Source organism: Hippopotamus amphibius, chromosome 6 (genome assembly GCF_030028045.1).
Source record: "Hippopotamus amphibius kiboko isolate mHipAmp2 chromosome 6, mHipAmp2.hap2, whole genome shotgun sequence".
Lineage (NCBI taxonomy): Eukaryota > Metazoa > Chordata > Mammalia > Artiodactyla > Hippopotamidae > Hippopotamus > Hippopotamus amphibius.
In genome coordinates, this window is record NC_080191.1 from 76,961,786 (window position 1) to 76,974,231 (window position 12,446).

General features: G+C 37.7%; 1 protein-coding gene and 1 non-coding gene across 3 annotated transcripts in view; both read right to left on the reverse strand.

Moving 5' to 3' along the window:
• The window catches only part of MAP3K7 (mitogen-activated protein kinase kinase kinase 7), a 65,328-nt gene that overhangs the window by 34,946 nt on the left and 17,936 nt on the right, over positions 1 to 12,446 (reverse strand). For both annotated transcript variants that reach the window (XM_057738748.1, XM_057738747.1), the window contains exons 6-8: positions 5,252 to 5,376; positions 2,704 to 2,832; positions 335 to 465 (exon numbers count right to left, since the gene is read on the reverse strand). In XM_057738748.1, coding sequence (XP_057594731.1) covers positions 335 to 465; positions 2,704 to 2,832; positions 5,252 to 5,376 — 385 coding nt within the window. The remainder of the gene's footprint in view (positions 1 to 334; positions 466 to 2,703; positions 2,833 to 5,251; positions 5,377 to 12,446) is intronic.
• LOC130856174 (U6 spliceosomal RNA) lies at positions 3,215 to 3,321 on the reverse strand. The gene has a single exon (XR_009054471.1). It is a non-coding gene; the product is annotated as a U6 spliceosomal RNA (small nuclear RNA).

A 12,446-nucleotide genomic window follows, 5' to 3' on the forward strand; every position in this document is an offset into this window, starting at 1 on the left:
GCTTTAGAGATCATCTAATTCAACTTCTCACACATTATAGATACAGCAACAGGCCCAGGAACAAAAACATCTACTAAGTTAAGCAGAAGGAAAAAGCATGCCCAGAAACCTAGTCTAACCATCTTTCAACTATAAAGAATTAGATTTTATTTTTTTCAAAATACTGTTTCCTCCTCTGATTATATGAGTAATGAATACCCATCCTAACGTGGAAAACACAAAAAGTATAAAGTAAAAAAAATAACAATAATGTCCTTTTACTTTAAAACCCCATTAAAACTCAGTATACATAAAACTCCCTTAAACCCAAAGCCCCTCAAAAGAAGGAATATACCCGCATCAAGTGAGTCATTATTTTCACAATTTCCTCCATTGAAGGGCGCTGAGAAGGATCTTTAGACCAACAACGAGTCATCAGGCTCTCAATGGGCTTAGGTAAATTTTTGATCAGTGGTGGTCGAGTACCTAAAATTAAAAATTAGAGGAGGAGAGAAGAATGTATTTACCCAAAGAATGGTTTAAGTTTTTTTTTTAAATATGTATTTCCAAAGTGGTATTTCTTTTATAGATCTTGTAATTTAAGATTTTTTTAGGAGGAATAAAAGCACATTTTTTTTGTCCTTTAGGTTAACATTATATTTTCATAAAATGGAAACTACACCTTTTAAGAAGCCAAATTAAAATTTTTATATGCATTATGACTGAGAGTTAATAATATTTCATGTTATAAACACTCTTAACAAATAATAATGGCTTAATGTGCATTTTAATAAGAATCAAATGGTGGCTTGAGGTAATCATATTTGAACTATACTTTCAGATTTATTGTAAACATTTCAAATGTGTTTGAAAAATCATCTTCCACATGTCAGAAGTCATCAACTATGGTGTTATACTCACACTGACCTCCAAATGGTTCTTTTGTGGGAGGCAGGTCTTATGCTTGCTGTGAAATTTATCATTTCACAAGCTGAAAACTGCCAACTTTTGTGTAATTAACAAGACTGTAATATCACTAGTAAGGTCCCTAACTTAAAGAAGGCCTCAAGTATAATGAAATCTTTGTAAATTTATCAATAAGTTAGTTCTTTTATTCCTTCATTGACATGCAATTACTTACTGACAACTGATAGAAAAAGAAAACAAACTGCTCTGGTCAATGCTCTAGCATTCTCCACAATGACAAGAAAGGCAGTACAATGAACGGTAGTACAGGAAACTGGTAAACACACTTGAGATTACTCAGATGACTGCTTGACATGTCTTTGAATGAACAAAATAATGAGGCAGACATCTGTTTCTATCACACGTGGAATAGTGTGTTAAAAATGCCATTAATCAGAACAATTATAATCAAGTGATAGAAATTAAACAACAGAGAGTGATGTCAAAAGTTAGAAGAAGGTTAAGCAATTGCCCTTCATGAAGAGTTTATTTTCCCAAAACAACTGGGAAGTAACCTGATGAATGAAGAAGACGCATTCTAACATCATGAGTCGTTAGAAACATCGTAACTAGAGGTATAAAAGGAATAGGAGGGATGCAAGGACATTGTGTCCATAAATCAATGTAATTTAAAAATATGGGCATTTGAGTCAGAAAGATCCAGATTTAAACCCCATCAACACCACTTACTAATCTTATGACCTTGGGCAAGTTACTTAACCGCTCTAGGTCTGTTTCCTAACGTGTAAAACTGTAAAATGGGGCAATAACAGTATTCACCTTACAAGAATGAATGAGAAGATAAAAAGAAAGACTATGTGAAGCACTTTGTGTTTTGCCTTTATGAGTAGCTTAAGTAACAACTCATTACAGTAAGTCCCCTACATACGAACCTTCAAGTTGCAAACTTCCAAAGACGAGAATATGCGTTCCATCAACGTCAGGCCTTTCAGGAGTGAAACTGCAGCTTGCCCTCCATCTCCTGTTGCTGACCATCCTTCAGCTCTACCACCTCTCACCTCCTCTCCCACCTCCAGTAAGTGACTCTTCTTACCTGTTCACTCCATGCCAGTCCCTGTATGCCAGCTGTTGTACTATACTACTTACTGTACTTTTCAAGGTACTGCACTATAAGATTTTAAATGTTTTCTTTTCTTTTTTTGTTTTTTATGTATTATTTGTGTGAAAAGTATTATATACCTAAAGCAGTACAGTGCTACATAGCCGATCACGTTAGTTGGGTATCTAGGCAAAGTTAACTCTGTTGGACTTACGAACCAATTGGACTTACAAAAGCACTCTCGGAATGGAACTCATTCGTATGTAGGGGACTTGCTGTATTATGCTTTGCTTTCTCTCCTCAGCGAGACACTTGCTTCCTCAGGAGAAAAAGGCAATAGCTCCCTAACTACCTCAACCATGTGAGAGACTTTATTAACTTAATTTTTAAATTTTATTTTTTCCATAGAGTTCAGTCCAATGCTTCCTTGTCCGCTGGAGAGAGCCAACTGAGGTAGCTGGCTCTGGCTGTCCACTGATGGTCCTTCCCTAATGAGCACAGCCAGCAGACCTTCGCAGCTTTGCGCAAAGCCAGGACTGCTCCCAGCCCTGCCTGATTTTAGGGTGGGGAGGAGGGCTGGAGACTGGTAATAAGAAGTTGTATATTTTAATATTAGGGATAAATGGTCTTCTTTGGGGGAGAAACCATTTTCAAATAGGAAACACACAAAATACACTGAAGAAAAACTTTTCACAAACCGTTATGCACAGCCCACATGATACGGAAAGCTGGGCCACCAATTTCATCAAACGGTTTCCGACGTGTTATCACTTCCCAAAGGATAATACCCCAGCTGAAGACATCACATTTTTCACTGTAATTGCTACCTAGAAAAAAAGGTAGTAAAATTTCAAGACTTTTTCCCACGTGACTTACAGAAGCAACTGCTTTCATAAATTTTAAGAATGAGCATCACGTACAAATACAAGAGAATGCCACATGGAAAGCTGAGAAATCACTCTTTCTGAAGATCTCAAGTCTTTACAATAAATACATTTTTAAAATGAGTTAAATATTAATAATGCACTAAAAAATGCACTTTAGAAAGCTGGTCATTTTCTACCTTCTCATCAAGTCTATTTATTTAGACTTATATTTTCTCTGGGGTATAAAACATTTGTACACTCCTTTCTGTAATTTCCTTTTTTTCCCCCATCAATAACACAGAGAAGCATATCAAAACAAAATGTACACTTTGGGATAACTCAAGAAAATACGGAACGCTTCAAGAATTTGCATGTCTTCCTTGGGCAGGGGCCATGCTAACCTTCCCTGTATCGTTCCAAGTTTAGTGCGTGTGCTGCCGAAGCGAGCACCCTTTCTGTAATTTCTTCATCTTCTTGATGGATAACACTACTATCAAAGCAGAAGAAATTTCTAATCTAATGTTAAGATTTTCTTTTCAAAATATCTGGTGAGATAAAACTTAATTTGCAAACTTAAACTATGAATACCAAATCTACAGTAAGCAGATTATGCAGCAAAATTTATATGATTACTAAGTTGGCTGGTAAATCAGCACAATAAACAGCCAAGCAAACCCCTCAAACCCATGAACAACCCACTATAAGAATGATCACTTATGACAGCACTAGCATGTACTTTGCACAGGCACGGGGCAGTGCCCTGTGGGAGGGACAATGACGTTACAATCTGATTTGGGCTATAGATGCTGACATTCTTTCAGAAATGAAGAAATCTACATAGCCTAAGAGTCTGAGCTTTGTTGCTCTAAACAATTAACAGTAACTTTTATTTCTGGGTTCTTTTGTATAAAATCTTTCTGCTTTCCATGCTACAGTAATAACTGTGTTATTTTAACCCAAAGGCAGGCACGTTAAATAAATAAATTTTAAGACAATGCCAATCATGTGTATTCTGTGTCCGAACTTGAAAACAGGCGGCATTATTTAATTTTATATAATTTAACACTTGCTTGTCCATTAACTTTTTAATTGAATTTTGTGGCAAAATAGCTCCACTCAAGTGACCAGCTGCATAGCAAATTTCTTTCTCTTGGTGGCTAAAAGCAAAGAACAAAAAACTTTAAATTCATCAAAAATAAAGAGGTCAAAATCAGAATCTGAGTACTGAATGTTTCTAAACTGTATGGGCTTTCATACTTCCTAACATATGAATCACACATCTTCAGTTCAACTTGTTTCACTTGAAAGATAACTTGATGTTTTTCTACAGAAACCTCATATGCAATTTACAGATCACTCATTTAGAACTTGAGTAAGAGAGATGTAAAACAAAGCAAACATAAGCTTATGCTTTACTTGTTGTTCTCAGTATCATACTTTTGCCCAGTTACTTGCATTCTTTTTAAGGCATGTTCATTTAAACTTTAAACTGTCAATTTTTAATTGCTAGGAAACTAACACAAAGCATAGTTGATTCTCATCATTCCTGGGATTGTTCTGTAAAGTTGCTGTGAACACGGATTTAGCAAACACTGACTCATTTGCTCCTAGGGGAATTACAGGCTTGGGTTCCTGAGAGCCTCTTCATGACATTTTTGTGAACTGATCAATACCTAACCCTGCTTTTTGTGTGTTTCTATTTAAAAACCTTATTTAATATAAACTGTTGATTCATTAATGTTGAACTCATAGTCAAAGCACTGTAGCTCAAGCCTCAATGAAAATACATGTACCTAGCACATGTATTTCCTCTGTAAGACACCTCACAGCCTTCTGATACTTAGGAATACTAGGAAGCACTTCGATATTACTCTCAGAGGCCATTTTAAATGGTGAAATCACCAACAAAAAAAGGAAAAAAGGTGGCACTAAATAGGTCACAAAAATGATACAATATGAGAGCTGATACAGGAGGGCAGAGCACTGCTCTGCTTGCCCTCAGCTGGGAATGTGCGTGCTCGATGACTCAAAAATTTTCCCTGCTAGGTGCGTGCCTGTGAATAACTATGGGAGAATTGTGAGTACTGACTTTGGGGTACAAGTAGGTAATTCTGCAGGTGTGGGGTCTGAGAATGAGGATCAACTGTACACATAAGCTTGAACTTCACAGAGGGTGCTCGACAACTTAAATTTTGCTGAGATTCGTGATCTAAGGCTATATTCACTTAATACTTCCTTAGACGTTAGTACATATCTTATAACTGTAATTATATACCATGCAGAAATAAAACCATGGGAACAGGGCAAAGCCGTAAACACACTGGATTTACATGGAGTAATAAGGAAGGTTATCAGTCACATCACGCTTCTGCCATTTTACCTTCAAAAACTTCAGGTGCCATCCAAGCAGCACTCCCCTTATTATTGGTCATGTGTGTCTGAATGTCACAAGCTGTACCAAAATCACAGATTTTTAAAACTGTCCCCCCTGCAACCAGCAGCAAGCTGTTTAAGAAAATAATGAATAAAAGGTTATAAGACCAGCAACGAGACATTTGTGGAAACAGAAAAGGTTAGGCAAAACGTTTGATTCTACAACGAGACATTTGTGGAAACAGAAAAGGTTAGGCAAAACGTCACCATTCACCCTCTGTGAAATGTTACCCAGTCGCCTATAACAGCTTAATAATACAGAGGAATATGAGCAAAAATCGACTTTAACCTTGTTCTCTTAGGGAGACTGCTAGATCCAAATTTTGTCTCCATTTCTATCTCCATAATCTTTGGTGACTGCTCTTCTCTGGACCAAAATAAAACATGGGGTTTAAAAAACATCTAGCAAGTGAACACTATGGTGTCCTGAAATGGGAGAGGATGGACACTGATACCTTCATAAACTGTTCGCCCCCTATACTTAACCTACCTACCCCAATGTTTTTCAAGCTGCAGGCAGAAACCTAGTCATAAAATCTAAATCACAAAATTCTAGATCACAGATCTGGAAACCTAGATCACAAAACCAATTCAGAAGCCTATGACAGCATTTAAAAAACAACAGAAATTATCAAAGTGCATCACAACTATTAAGATTAAACAGTTTCAGGAAATTCAGTTTCAGTTCTATATACATTAATATGTACCCATGATAGACTGTGACATAGTTCTTAATGTGGATCATGGTCCAAAAGTTTGCAAACCTGCTTTGCTCTTACTAAACCTGCAGTGAACAGAAATGAGTCTTTAGCCTATTGTAGCAAGACTGGTTAGCTGTTCACTGACCCTATTTCCTTTCTTTTCTGGGTACACTTCTCGGCCTTCTTAGCAATTAGGTATGGCTATATGACAACTCTAGCCAATAGAATGTGATTTACTTCACCTCCAAGCCTGGCCTATATGCACTTCCACATGTATGTACTCCTTTTCCTTTCCCCACACGCCACTGAATGCAGAGGATTCTCAACTACAAGACAGAAGGAATCTGGGATCCTGACCCACCATGTGAATCAGGAACATTCACTTTGGACTTCATGAGCAAAAAACCAAAAATGAAAAACTTTGTACTTTAAGCCATGAGACTCCAGGGCTTATATAACAGTGTCACTCCAACCAATGTAAGAAATGGTACTGAAGTGGGTGTTGCTATAACAAAAATCTAATATACTTAGTACTGGTGTAGCAGTAGACAGCAAGGAAACTGAAAGCAGAAGCTGGAAAGAAATAGGTTCACACAATGATGTGGCAAAATGTTTGGTAAAATGTTCTCCTGTGATGATTTATGGCTTTAAAGGACTGGTAAAAGCTGACTTCTTTGACTCCAAACAGGAGGAAATAAGATTCACAAAGACCCATTAAGACTTGGCATTGCAGCAAAGAACAAATTAAGAGAAAGTACTTCCCATCTCAGCTTGATGGCCTCAAGGTGCCTCCATTTAGTTGAGAAAAGGCACTGAGGCCAGAATCAAAGAAACCAAGTCCAGGATTTTGTCTAAGAAGGAACTGTGGTAGTATGAGTCACAGGCACATGGAACTGACTGGAACTTGGGGGTCAAAAGCCCACTTCTGAGGAAATGATACTGCCAAAGAAATCACGGGTCTGGAATAAAGATGCCTCTGATTGTCTTACAATACCCTCAGGACCCCAGATTCACAGAAGCAGGAAACAGGCTATGAAAGCTGTATAGCTTCCGAGGAGAGTATATGACCCAGCAGCCACTCCTGACACCGCTACAGGAGGATGGACTGGGAGGAGCCTATAAAAGGGTGAAGCTAGGATTCATAAGTAATGGAAAAGGGAGTTCCTCTCCTAGTGCAGGATCGGGGTATGAGCAAAAGACAAACCTCTCACGACTTCAGAGCAGAGGCACCAGACAAGGCAGGACTTCATCCCTACAGACCAGTAGCTGCTGTATGTCTGCTGTTCCCTTTTCCCAATGGAGATTTTTACTTATTGACCTCTCTCTTCTACCATTCTCTGTGTGTGTGCTTGTGTGCTGGGAGGGGTGATGGGTGGGGGACAGATAACACTGTTTCAATTCGTTTCCAGACTGCCAGGAGCTACATCAGACAGGAAGAGCCTTTGGGATGTATAACTGGCAAAGGGCAGTGAGTGGTTCTACTTGTGGGCTAAGAGCAGCAGAGACCTTGGGTGACCTACAGGCAGATGTGGCGAGGATTGACCAGCTGCTCACCAAATTCATCCCTTCTTCCTCTGGAGCACAGAAGACATTTCCCAACCTCTCCTGCAGGCAGGTGTGGCTAAGATTGAGTTGTGGCCACTGGTATGTGGGTGGAAGGGACATTAGTCACTTCTAGGTCTGGCTCCACAAACCTCTCATACATGATCTCCATTCTCCTCCTTTATCTGCTGGCTGAATGCAGAGGTCCCCAAAGTCCTGGAGGATGGCAGAAGTACAAGATGGAGGGAGCCTAACTAGGCCCTTGAATGAAGGTCATCTGTCAAATAGGAATATCTGTTTTGGATTTCACCTGAGTGAGAAATAAATTTCTATTGTGATAAGCCTCCTGTAGGCTATAGCAGCTACTGTTAAAACAACTCATATACTCAGCAATTAAGATTCCCTTAAGAAACTCAGTCTTAGGTTTTTCATATCCCAATGCAGCTTGTTAGTTCTATAAGAATTGAAATTTAGAAAGCAATTTGAAAGTGTAAAAAGAACCATGAAAGTAAAAGATAATTTTTATTAGCTTATTATTAAAAATTAATTATACATTTTGAAATGTAAATCACTCTCTACATAATTACCTAATTATAGGCATGTGGGTTATTCTGCAAACCAGTACAAACAATTCTTTGTTTTAAATCCCCTCTAACCATCTTCTTTTTTTTTTTTAAGATTTTATTATTTATTTACTTATTTATTTATTTGGCTGCATTGGGTCTTTGTTGCTGCACATGGGCTTTCTCTAGTTGTGGTGAGTGGGGGCTACTCTTTGCTGCGGTGCATGGGTTCCTCATTGCGGTGGCTTCTCTTATTGTGGAGTACCGGCTCTAGAGCACAGGCTCAGCAGTTGTGGCACACAGGCTTAGTTGCTCTGTGGCATGTGGGATCTTCCCGGCCCAAGGCTCGAACCTGTGTCCCCTGAACTGGCAGGCATATTCTTAACTACTGCTCCACTAGGTAAGCCCTAACCATCTTCTCTTATATGCAAAAGAGGTACTACTGTTTTACAAAGCCAATGTTTACTTTAATGTATGTTTACTGATTTTGTTTCACCATTCCTTCTTGAATCTTATGCTTGTCTTATGTAATCATTTTCTTTCTTCACTAAATACCTTTAATGAAGGTCTACTCATAGTGAGTTCTCTCAGGTTTTGTTTTACAATGTCTTAAAAGTAATTTAGGGCAGGTATGCAATTCTGGGTAGAGAGCTATTTTTTTTCTCAGCTGTGAAGTTAAGATTCCAGTCCTCTAGCTTCCACTGTTGGTGCTGAAAAGTATATTTCAGTCTGTCGGTCCTTTGCAGGTAGTCTTTTTGCTGATTGAAAAATCTCCCCTTTGCTTTTGCTATTCTGTAGCCTCCTTAAGGTGTGTCATAGGGGAGATTTCTTTTCATTTACCCTGCTTAGAATACATATCTTTTATTTGGAAAATTCCTGGCCAATCCCTGTTGAATTAGTCTCTCCCCATCCTATTTTCTTTTAGTGGAATTCTAATTCTGTGTTGTTAGTCCTTCCTTTCCTTCTCCCCATGTTCTTTAACCTATCATTTTTCTCATTTATTTGTCTGTGTTGCATCCTGGGCAACTGCAGATATATCTTACAGCTCACTAACTCTCTTGTCACCTAGTTCATAACTGCCATTTAAAATTTTTAATTATTTCTAAGTTTTTTTAAAAAATAAATTTATTTATTTATTTACTGGCTGTATTGGGTCTTTGTTGCTGCACATGAGCTTTCTCTATTTGAGGCGAACAGGGGCTGCTCTTTGTTGTGGTGCGCAGGCTCCTCACTGCCGTGGCGTCTCCTGTTGTGGAGCATGGGCTCTAGGCACATGGGCTTCAGTTGTTGTAGCACATGGCTCAACAGTTGTGGCTCACAGGCTTTAAAGTGCAGGCTCAATAGCTGTGGCACACGGGCTTAGCTGCTCCGCAGCATGTGGGATCTTCCTAGAGCATGGATAGAACCCGTGTCCCCTGCATTGGCAGGTGGATTCTTAACCACTGTGCCACCTAGGAAGCCCCTGTTTCTAAGTGTTTTACTTAGTTCTTTTGGTCATGTTGATAGTTTTCATTTCTTGCACATTTTAATTCCTTTGATTTTGTAAATAATTTGAGCATATATATTTTATACTCCATATCTAATAATTCCAAATATTTGGAGTCTTACCATTTGAGGGCTTAATTCCGTTTTGTGTTATTTACACTGACTTTTACTCATGGTAACTTGCATCCTTATGGGTGTGATGATTTTTACTGTAGCTTCATATTTGATGGATCTTAATCTGGAAAAATCCTAAAGGCCTCAATTGAAAGTATATGAATTTAAAATAGCGTTTCAGTCACCTTGAATGCCCTGAGATACCACCAATTTCAAAGCACTTTTAACCTGTCCTGTTGGGAATTTTTTGATTGGGCAAGTAGAGCAAATTCAAAATTCACAATAGCTTGAGAGGAGACTCTCAGTTAAAAAAACAAAAGTTTGCCTAATGAGAAAACGGATTTTTCTTCTTCTAGTCAACTTTCCTTTTAGTTGTTCTGTCCAAGGATACTGAACTTACGCAGAGGTCTTGGTTCTGCTACCTCACCTGGTGCAGAACAAAAGACCTGCCTCCAGTTACACAGAAGCCATTAAAATCTGGGGCTCTCCATTCTTGCTACTGGCAGACGCTCACAGCAGAGTCCTTGGCTTCCCACTCAGGGTTAGTGCTCTCCATCTTTTGGCTAAATGATTCCCCTATTCTCTTGTAAGATCACCTATGGATGTAAAAAAATGTCTGTTGTGATATGTAGCATCTCTAGGTGTTTGTTGTAGGATGCTTTTTCAGTTTATCTGGTTTGCCATATTGCTGGAGTGTCAAAATTCTTACCATGTGAGCATAAGAGTCAAAGCCACCTTACTACACAATTCCTGCAAGCCCACATAGGATGTTAGATTTTAAATGCATACATATCATGGCTTAAATTTTATATGCTTCTCAAACTAAGGTATGAAATTTTGCCAATATATTAGTGTGCGCTGGGATAAGCGGCAGGGAGCCAACAGAGACCCAGGTTAAAGCCTGCACATCTCTCTGGACCAACATTTTTACTCAACTCTAAGTATTTTCAACATCCTAACAGTGACTTGAAAACAAATTGCATAACGCAGGAAGTTGAATGAAAAATTCTTATGCAATTTTCCTTAAGAAGGCTTTCTGAAGCTCTGTCTCTACTCTCAGACCTACTGGGTTATACTACATCCTAACTTTGTTCGGGGGTGGGTGGAAGAATGTGAAAGCTGAGAAGCACCAATTCAGGGCATTAAAATGTTTACAGAATCTCAAAAATGTCAACCGATTCAGCAGCACTGTATTTTCTAAAAACAGCTCTATAAATCAAGCCTTCCCAGTCTAAGACTGCCCATCAGGTCAAGAATAGTTTCTTTTTTAAGAACTCACTTAAGAGGTAACAAAGAATATTATTTATCCATTAAAAATAGAGGTAAATATCTGTACCTAATGTTATAAAAAAAGTCCAAGTAAGTGAAAAAAGCAACATTATGTATATAACATAACCTATACATGCTTAAAAAAAAAAAACAACCCAAAACAGTGCTTATCTTTGAGGATTGGAAATGGGAGGCAAAAAAGACTTTCTTTACATTTTTAAAAATAACAACATATACATAATTAAAGAAAATAAAGTAAAATAAACCAATACAGAACAACTGTCCTTATTTTGAAGATGTTACTCAAAATGTTTAATCCCAAAACCATTTTTATATTTAGAATATGTGTGTGGTAAGAGTATGACCCTATCATGATTAAAACGACCCAATAAAAGATTTCCAGAAAATTTTCTGAGCTTAAGATTCCAACTCTTCTAGGTGCTATATTACCCAAATATAACTACCAAGTAGTATACTCTTATTCAGGTTTTCCTTTTGATGACAAACAGAAATAAAGATGGGTAATATACTTTAATTTGCATCATCTGGTAGTAATATTCAACAACAGGTTGGGGATTCACTGTAATTACAATTTATAAATTCTTTGTATATAATTTTGTTACAAAATTCTAACTGGCAAGATTATTTAGAAAGTTAGTTTTTAGTCTAACATAAACTACTATTCACATCTCCATAATGCTATAAATACGTCTATGATAATTTAAGTGGAAAGAAGGCTAAATAAAATTCCCTTTATACGCACTTCAACAAACAAAAAACTTCCTTGTTTCACTGTTGTTAAGCTCTTACCACGCTTTACCCAAGATAAGAATTCTGTAACTGACTTTCTTGTTTCATCCTGGTACATTCAAAATATCACAATAATTTTTCTGAATGACTTTTATATTATTATTAATACAATCAGTACTCCTTTACTCATAAGACTTTGAAGGAACTTGCAAAAGATAAATAAAATAAAGACATAAGCACAACTTGATACTATATAAAACACCTAACCAAATCATGAGGTGCCTTCTTTAGATGTCATTCTGAGGAACTCTTCCTGACCACAGAATCAAAGGTTTTCCAGTGACAGTAAGATACAGCACATGTATTTGTATATATAATTATATATGAAAGTACGGCCATTCCAAAGAATTTTCTTCTCCCCACTACATTCTGAAAAACCAATTCAAATTCTAAAGCCCGATTTGTATGCTGGGTGCCCCACAGGCAATTTGCAACACTACAGGATGAGTCCAACTGTAAGGATGCCCAGGAGAAATGAATGATCTAGACAGACCAGACCTCATGTAAATATGTTAATGGTATTTATTAGCAAAAGGAGAGCCCCCACCTACAAATGATTTTCGTAGCACATATCTAGCCTGTCTAAATAGGTTGGTTAAATAAACCGAAAATTTATGGATATATGGGGTATGGTTGGATGGAGAATGGAGGTAGTTGT